General features: G+C 34.3%; 1 protein-coding gene across 1 annotated transcript; it reads left to right on the top strand.

Moving 5' to 3' along the window:
• Positions 1 to 1,506: 1,506 nt before the first annotated feature.
• LOC104242227 (nuclear pore complex protein NUP50A-like) lies at positions 1,507 to 3,152 on the top strand. The gene has a single exon (XM_009797250.2). The coding sequence runs from the start codon at positions 1,590 to 1,592 to the stop codon at positions 2,928 to 2,930; it is 1,341 nt and encodes a 446-aa protein (XP_009795552.1). The 5' UTR covers positions 1,507 to 1,589; the 3' UTR covers positions 2,931 to 3,152.
• The last annotated feature ends 6,803 nt before the right edge of the window (positions 3,153 to 9,955 follow it).

Here is a 9,955-nt window from a genome sequence, read left to right as displayed (position 1 = left end):
TTTTCCAAAACTATGTGAGGCGGGTGCGGGGTGGGTTATACCTCAATGCGATCTGTCTCTTCCGGACTTTATCAAAATCATGTCCTAGTTATTCTATGAAACTGTGTATCTGTCCAGATTGATAGTGAATTGTCTTTTATGAGTCTATACAATTTTTAATTGACAGTAAAGTTGGTCTTTTTTTTATCTCCAGGCATTTAGAAAATCTCTGTGTAAGTGCTTTTTTATAATTTATTTTGACATCATATGCCCTAAAACAATTAGTCATATATGATTAAACTAAAAATACTTTGTTCCATCAGACATGGTAAAAATGGGATGAAGTCTTTTTTTCTGTTTTTTTTTTAAAATTAGATAACAAAAGCAGTTTATTACAAATCGAACGAGGAACTCACGATAAAGACAAATTTGTTGTTATTCAGTGATAATTTTAATCTGTTGAATCTGCTTCCAAAATCTATCCAAATATTTTTAAATTTATGAGTAGGCAAATAACAAAGTAAAGGGAAACAAAAGTGTATGCGGGGCGGGTTAAAGTTTTTGCGGGTTAAAGCTAAACCTGCCCCGCCCCGTTTGCCATCCCTAGTTGAGTGCAATTGAGTTGTTTTTAATACTAGAAGGTAAAGATATTCGTATTCCTCTTCAACTTTGTGGTTAATGGGAAGAGCAAAGCAGTGCCACTAGTTTTGAAGTAGTTGTAACATATTTTAATTTAAAGAAATAGGTAAATTTAAAGAATCTAGTGTATTTCTTTTCCCTAGCTGCATTTCTGTTTCTATCAGAAACCTGCAATGCGGATAGCTAGGTCAAGCAAATGTTGCAACTTCTCTGTTTGGAATTTGTTTCATTTTCTCATATTTTCTTTGATAATTATGTATAAATCTTATTTGTATGAAATATTTGTTTAGTTATCTCGAATTATTATTAATCTCTAATAGTCTAATTCCACCATTTCTGTCTCTGCATTTCTTTTGCCAAACACATTGCCTGGTATTTCTAGAAAAGAATGAGATTGGACAATATTTCTTGCAGATTCTTTGTAGGATTTGGATGCACTGCCACCTATTACTTTGCTCTCCCATAGGATTTGAATCTAAATTAAGGTCCTAGTAGAAGCTGGTTAAGCACTTAAGAATCTAAAACTTATCATACGCTGGAGATAATACATAATATTGGTGGATAGACATTACATGTAGCTGTAGACATGTATTGTGCAGAGCAGTCCTCTTGCACCTTTTTGTTTTCCCCCATTATTATATGCCTGTCTTATACCCCTGACAACTACGTGATCCGAAACTTGCGCCGTTAGTGTTTAGGAGTTTATTTAGTAGGGTAGTCTTTATATCGGTGGAACAAGCTTGCATTTATTTGAAGAAGTACCAACCTTTTTACTCACCTCAGATGTTTCCTTTACATTTCGTTGGTTATCTAAAATCCTATGACTTCTCCCCAATTCCTTGGTTTTGTGTTTTCGGTAGATATTTTTTCAAATATGTTTGTCTGGTTACTGATGTCTTCTATGCAATGTCCTGCAGAAATAGAATCTCTTTTCTTTTGAGAACTCGTCAGGTGTCTTTCTTCATTTCCGGATGGGAGACACAGAGAATTCTCTTCAACCATCAAAGAAAAGGGCGGCTCTAAAGGAAATATCACGGGACAATCCTGGTCTTGATGATGATGAAGATACAGCTGATCAAGAAACTGGAACTTTCAAGAGAGCAAGTGAGGAGGTGATGGCAAGTAGAAGAATTGTCAAAGTTCGTCGCAATCAAACTACATCAACCACAACTGGACCTTCATCTAATCCTTTTGCAGCGATTCGCTTGCCTACTGAATCCGGTGTCACTTCTGCTGTGACCACAAGCAATGTTGAGAGTGGGAAACCAGAAGAAACAGGTGATGTTGGTGAGGCAACTGGAAAGGAAGAAGATGATGCGAATAATGAAGGTAAAAAGGAACCTGATCAAAATTCTAAGACATCAGAAGGTAATGTTGATGAACCTAATGTTAACAAGGAGAAAGTTGAAATTCCTAATGAGTCTGAAAAACCTGAATCTGCTGAAAAGAAGGTGGTTGAAGATGAGAAAATCCAGGATGAAACCAAGGAAAGCACAGTAATTGAGAAGAGCGAAAGTGAAAGTAAGAAGGATGTGGAAGTCGAGAAAACAGAGAATGAAGAACAAACTGATGCGGGTGGTGAGAAAAGTGAGAAGGGTACAGAAACTGCATCGTTTAGCTCATTCCAACAGCTCTCAAGTAGCCAAAATGCTTTCACGGGACTTGCAGGGACTGGGTTCACCAGCACTACATTCTCCTTTGGAGCTATTTCAAAAGAGGGGTCTCCTCTAGGTTTTGGTGCTGAATCTGGTTCTGGTTCTCTCTTTGGGGCAAAAACTGACCAGCCATCTTTTGGACTTACTCTTCCCACTAATGGAAATAACTCTCTGTTTGGAAACTCAGGGTCATCCATTGTGAACAAGGGTGAGGGTACTGGATTTCCTTCCAAAGAAGAGGTCTCTGTTGAAACAGGGGAGGAAAATGAAAAGCCCGTATTCACAGCTGATTCTGTGCTGTTTGAATTTCTTGATGGAGGGTGGAAAGAGCGGGGCAAGGGAGAACTAAAGGTAAATGTTTCTACACCAGGAGAGGGAAAAGCTAGACTTGTTATGAGGACCAAAGGAAATTACAGGTTGATCTTGAATGCAAGCCTTTATCCAGAAATGAAGCTCACAAATATGGACAAAAGAGGGCTCACTTTTGCTTGCCTGAATAGTGCTGGTGACGGGAAAGAAGGGCTTTCTACAATTGCTCTGAAGTTCAAGGATGCATCCATTGTTGAGGAGTTTAGAGCTGCTGTTGTGAAACATAAAGGTACTACAACTGGTTCCTTGAAGACACCTGAAAACTCTCCTAAAGCTTCAGATGATTGACTTGGCAGTGTAGATGCATAGCGATTATTTTCATCACGGAATGTGCCCTATTATTTTCTTTTAGTTGCAGAGATGAAAAGATAAGAAAGAGGGAATGTTTTGTCTGAGAGGTAAGAGACTTGTAATCCTACATAGCAGAGTTTACTATATCCATTGTGCCGTTCATCTGTTGTAGACCTTGACCGAGCAACTTTAAATTCATTTCCTCTCTTTTTTTTGGGATGTACTGAGGCATTATTGCCCTTCTGTGTTGCCTTCTCTCCGCGAAGCTGTTCAGTAACTTTAGTTGACAAGCTTCTAAGGGTATGGTTCATTGGTAAGGACGAAACATGTGATGTGTGGTTAGAGGCATATCACATGTTAGAACCCTGCCGCGAATAAAGCCTGATACTTGAGCTGGGAGAAGTGTAGAGGGTGAGTCCATACTCACCGACATTTCTTTTGATATCTGAGAAATTCCCTGTGCGCAACTCGAGTCAGGCCGATAGTCCACTGGGATTTCTCCAATATCAAAAGAAAAAAAGATACTTGACTTTATGCGAGTTTAGGCTTCTATTGTCTATTTTTATTTTTGTGCTTTTGTTGGGTCGAAGCTGCTATTATTAGTGTAGATTGCAGAAAGATTATCAATTCCGTTTGGTTGCTTGGCACATTATGGTCCTGTCTCAGTTTATACCCGGTTAACTAAGTTGATGACAACTGGTTAATTTTCACACATGAAACACTGTGACCGGTTGACATAATTTGGATTAAAGTTGTGTTTTTTTTTAAAAGTTGGAAGTTATAAAAGAGTTTGTAGAAGGCGAATTCAGTTGTGTTTAGATTGTGATAGTTTTTAAAAAGGAAAGAAGTCAGTATGGTATTCTATACCGTATTGGAGTTTAGGTTAATTCGGATTTAGTGCCAAAGAGTAATCCCTATCAAGTCTTGAGTTAATGCCAAGGAGTAAGTTTCCTATCAGGCTCGAACTCGAGTGGAAGGATCCTATCTATCTCAGATGGTGAAAGTAACTTTTTCGCTCTTCTTTTCGTCAAGAAAAATAATCATGTCTGTCTGCTTGATCCGTAAAAGAACAGATTTCTCCTTCAGTAACGATCAAGAAGTGAATAGAGTTATATATCTTCCTTTCTTCACGTGCAATCATTAGCTCTTTATTGCTTTTGCATTCCGTGGTTCACGGGTATGGATAGGCAATTTTCTTCATTTGATATGCGCACCCATAAATCCCACATATATTAGAGTTGAACTTTTGTCGAACAGATCTTGTTGAGATAGTGGAAAAGGGATGAACTAAACCCCATTCACGAGCACGCGAAGACAACAATACAATAAAGAATACTACTAATAATTGATTACATGTGATAAATTGTCGTCACAAACCAACAAAAACAAACTGCATTCACTCAACTTAAGAAATGCAGACAAATCATCAGTGGAGAATACTGTAATTCTTCGATACACAACCCTTGTTTTCAGGGAAGCAGTTAATTACAAGATCAGTAAGAAGATGACCAACTTACACTACAAAATCAACAAGAAACACATTCTTTTGTAGATTGATTTTGCATACTTTAACTGTGAAAAAGAGAGTGAGGAAAAACAAGAAAAATCAAAAAGATAAAAAGAGGATAGTGAAATCCCACAAAATGAAAGTACGCAGTAGTGTTGCCACTAATATTGCCACTTCTATGGTGAGGAGTAGCTCTTGGTGCAGTTTCTTGAACAGGATCCCACACAATCATCCATCTTTTCACCATCTACAGAGACAAGAAAAAATTAATGAATGCAGAGAAAAAAAAAAAAAGATAAGCCAGAGAAATAATTTTGATGACATTTTTAAAAAATAAAAAGCACTCTAGTGCACGAAATATCCCGCGTTCATGCATGGTCGAGGAAAGGGCTACAACCAGAGGCGGACCTACACTAGGGGTTAAGGGGTAACGGGACCCATTAGCCTCGAAAAAAATCCTGTGTATATCTATTATAAATAACTATATGTATAGTGAGGACCCCCATATATTTTCCTTGGCCCCCTCAAAACATGAAAGCTACGCTGTAGGACTGGTAATAGCATACAGTGCAACTTTGCTCTTACCATGGAATACAATACTTACTACTCCTTTTTGTTACCTTACTACTACTCCCTAAGTAGTTAACTGGTTTATTTTTTCTTTTATCTTTTTGAATTAGTTTAGTATTAATATATTTTATTCTTTTTCAAATTCACCTTGTTTAGAACTTTATCTTTCTTTAAAAGTTTTATCTCCTATTCATCTTGGAGGAAAATTGAAAGAGGTAAATCAAAGAACTAAGCATGATGGGGAAGTAAAACATATTATTTTTACAAGAATGAGAGTGAAGTTGGATCCACATAATTATTAATAAAGTTTACCTTTTGAAGATAGTAAAATGCAAAATAACTTGAACAATTTGATGTGTGTTTTCCATATGGAAATTTACAAGTGGCTTATGATTTTCTATGCATCAGCAAGATATATATTTTCTCAATTTTAATTAGTGATACCTAAACATTTAACTAATTAACATCTAATTAGCTAGAATCACATTGAGATATTTTATACAAAAATTTACACATTAAAGTTCAAACTTTGCACAGTTTACATATATTATGATTACAACGAGTTCAAGTATGAGCGAATAATTTTATGTTAGTACCAAATTAGTTATGTTAGTAAATATTGAATTTTTATTTTCTTGATATGTATCATAATCATTATGTTTTCAAAGAATTAGTACGTCAAACTTTGCCACCGGTAATTGGCATATCTAAAAGCGGTGGTGCCCCCGCGTCACTCAAATCCTGGGTTCGCCTCTGACTACAACTCAAGGACATGTGATGTAGGCAACCTAACCTAACACAAGAATCCATGACTGATTTCACGGCTCGAACCCGTGACCTATAGGTCACACTTCCTGTAAAAATTTTATACTGTAACATTCATAACCAAAAATGAGGAAATACTTACTAGGTTGATGTTTTTTGCTGAGAGTGGAGCAGGTAGAAAAGGCACAACCCAATTTGCAGAAGTTAAGGTTGCTACTGTCTGCTTTATGTTGAATACTATTGGTAGAAACAGAATTACCAGAATCTGAATTGAAGATGCATTGTTTCAAGCATTTGGTAGTGCATTTGCATACAGTTTGAGAAGGGTCAATCATACAGAAGATGAAGCATCTAGTATAGCAATCACTGAATGATGCACTAGATTGCCCTACAAACAATCCCAAAAACACTATGGCTATAACAAATGCCCTTAACTTCATTGACTCCATCCTCTCTTTTACTCCCTTTTTTCCAACTATATCTTGGCCTGAAGTGGCCACACATATATATATATATAATGTTTTGAGAGAGTAAACCAATGAGCCAAAAAACACACATTTGGGCTGTGATTAATTATTGTAGTAGTGGTGGCGTTTGGTATTAGCTAGATTCATGGATATTGGCATTGAGTATGAATTTAACTTTTTTGAGTAACATTGTAAAAATAATATTCACGCAATCACGTTATTTATAAGATAATTACAAGTAAAAGAGCAAGTCCGGTGCAAAAGGCATCCCGCGTTCACGCAGAGTCCAGTGAAAGGCCGCCCCAAGAGGTGTGATGCAAATAGTATACCCTAATGCAAGTATTAGTGGTGGCTTCAAGACAATTACAAGTAAATCTCTATAATAGTTATTGATAACCTGATAAAAATAATAACTAACTTGCTTTTATAAGTTATACTATATCGATAGTGTAAAGAAATTGTATATCGTCGATGTAAACACAACTTAAGGTCAACTGAGAATTTGGTGCAAAGTTGGGTTTACATGTGATTTTTTTTTTTTTTTTGGTGGGCAAATAAGATCCGTTGAAAATTTGGTGGGGCTGAATGAAGTTGGATTTACATGTGATTGTTTTTTGTCTTTGCATATGGTACAATTAATTTAGGAAAGACTGTCAACAAGGACAAAAAAAGAGAGAAAGTACTTGTTTAGAGTTAATTATTTTTTCCTTCTTAATACCAAATAAGGAAAAAAGTATGAAAAACTGCTGACAAATTTCGGCAATTAGGGCGTTGTCATGATATGGCGTGGAATTTCATATGGCTAAACTATACTGGGGTCTGGGAACTTCAACTGGTGCTATAAGACTCACATGACCATTCTTTTCTCAAGCCATTTAATTCGGATATCTTAAAGTTTGGATAAATTTCACAAATGATTGTACAACTATGACCGTTTTACATTAAAGTCATATAACTTTATTTTTTCACACAAAAATCATACAACTTTCATTAATTCACACAAAAATCATAGTGACCGAAAAATACTATTTTTCTGTAGTATTTTCTTATTCCAATTTTTTTCTTTTCAGTCTAATAAATAATAAGTCAATTAAAATATAAATGACTCAACCCGACCCGACCCAGCCCATCTGACACAGTAGCCATATATAAAAATAATACTAAAAGTGAATCCTTCTATGTATATGATATTGGTCGGCTGAAACTAACAGCATTTGCTAGCCAATCTATATAGAATAGGTATACTATATGTATATAATACACACGTATATAAAATATATATTTTATCGTCTATTATTTCTTAGAGTGGCTACAAATATATATTTCTTCTATTTTAATTGGCTTATTGTTTATTAGATTGAAAATAAAAACTAAAAATATCTGGAATAAGAAAATAATACCAAAAAATTATGTTTTTCGGTTACCATGATTTTTATGTGAGTTAGTGAAAATTTTATGAGTTTTGTGTGAAAAAAGTAAAATTATATGACTTCTGTTTCAGAGCAGGTGCTATTGAACTCTGCATACTATTTTATATGACAAATTTTGACCTTCCTTTTAATCTTTTGAGGGTTGTGTTTCCTAAAACAATCATTTTATCAACCATAATTGTGTACAGCGAGGATGTAAGAGAGATAGATGTGACTATATTATAAAAATATTGGGAGCATTACCTGCCCAAAAAGCACTAAACGTGTATTTATATCAGAGTTTAAACTTTTATATGCTGGCAAACTAACAAATATTCTTTTTGTTGGGTTCATTTGCACTATAAAATAAGTCAATTGACCTATGTTTTTTTGATAAATTTGATGAGCGTGTTATACTCTTATAGCCAAGAGATGATGATGATGAGATGAAAGAAAGATATTGTAAGTGTGCCTGCCCAATTAAAGAATGAAAGGTTTATTATAGGGATAGAGCAGTGGGGGAGTTATGAATTGTGAGTGGCGTTAGTGCTATGTTTGGTGAGTTTTTGTGCAGAGCCATGATCTCTATTTAGTGCTCACATACGTGTCCTCCAATTCTCTATTAGTAGGTGGAAATTTTCCTCAATTTATCGTTAGAAGGTATATTTGAATTTTATAGCAAATTTATAATATAAGTGATTGATTGTTTTGATCTACCTCAATTAGTTAGAGCGTCCACTTAACTAGGGAAGATATTGAGTTTGAATCTCAATAAGAATATTCTATTTTCTGTATTTCACCTTAGTTGTATTCTTTGCGCAATAAATACATATACATTGACACTAGTTGTGTATCTTTTGTATACGCCCTTATAATTCGCCTTGATTATAGTTGATACATATTGTATTCGTTGTACGAATGAATATAATTGCGCGAACAAATACAGTTGATACAAGTTGTATTCGTTACGCAAACGAATACAGTTAACATAGGCTATATTCGTTGCATGTTTGAATACAAATTAGTAACAATTGAATAGTAACTATAAATAATAATTAAGTAAAATATAATTATTAGGGTCTAAACTATAGTGGTTTATGAAAATTCCTAAACATAAAAGTCTCGATTGAGTGGTCACGCTATTCGCTCCCTGTCATCTGGGCATTCAACGGTCCAGGCCCATATCATTATGCATTTTCTATTTTTATGTTACACAGCCCAATCTCTCTTTCTTCGAGAATATTCGCAAGGAAGATTTGCATAACTAGGATCATTTAATGCAAAATTTTCCAGAAGTATGATTTTTTGGGGGTGATGTTTAACTTTTGACCTATGCTTGCTCTATATACAAAGTTTTAAGGTTAAAAGTTAAAAGTGTTGCCATAAAAAAAGCGAGAGACAATGTTTTTCAAAACTTAAAGTTCTGCCCATTGGGCAAAGCGAGGATAAAATTTCAACCACATCACCCCATTTAGTGCTACCGTTTATATTTTGACCCCGTTAAAAAATAATAATTCCAATGCCAGAATTTTAAAGTTCATTGCCATAGTTTTGTCTGAAAAATCTGATAGCAAACTTTAAAATTCTGGTGGCTGGGTTATTTTACCAAAGATTTTCTCAACGGGATCAAAATATTAACTGTTGTTCTAAAAATATCCATCCGGCATATATATAAACGGTATTGTTGTATATGTGTGTGTAAGTGAGTGAGTGAGTGAGAGTGTGAAACATATAATTGTTGTATATTAAGTTGTGATGATCAAGAAAAACTATAAACTTCAAATCTTAAATTATACCTCTATATATAAGACCTATATTGTTGAATCGGTATTTTGCTTTCCTTGACAAGTCTCATTAAGTCAGAAAATCAATTATTGTAATGATATCAATAGTCAAAACAATACTCTTGTTATCAAAAGAAAGAACCAAATTATCGGTATTTTAACAATTAGCAAAAAGCTATCTATCATAAAAAAGATGAAAACATTTGGAGAATGAGAATCAAATCATCTAACTTTTAATCTCACTGCGAACATAAATTTCTCAATTATTTAAAATTAATTTTTTATGTATAAATAACATAACTGTATAACAAAAATAGTTTAAAACCACATGTAAAAGTCTTAACCTCTAAGGTACTATATAAAATAAAGTAGATAGAGTAAAAGTTTGTATAACAAAAATATGTAAATACTTATCTGCATCATCGATAGTTATACGTAACTTAAAATCGATAAAAAATAAATAAATTGTATATGTAAAATATTTTATATTTATTGACTTAATACAAATATCTTTTACTGT

The sequence above is a fragment of the Nicotiana sylvestris genome, chromosome 3 (assembly GCF_000393655.2).
Source record: "Nicotiana sylvestris chromosome 3, ASM39365v2, whole genome shotgun sequence".
Classification (NCBI taxonomy): Eukaryota; Viridiplantae; Streptophyta; class Magnoliopsida; order Solanales; family Solanaceae; genus Nicotiana; species Nicotiana sylvestris.
Note: the sequence above shows the minus strand (reverse complement) of the source record. Positions and strands in the feature narration are given on the sequence as shown.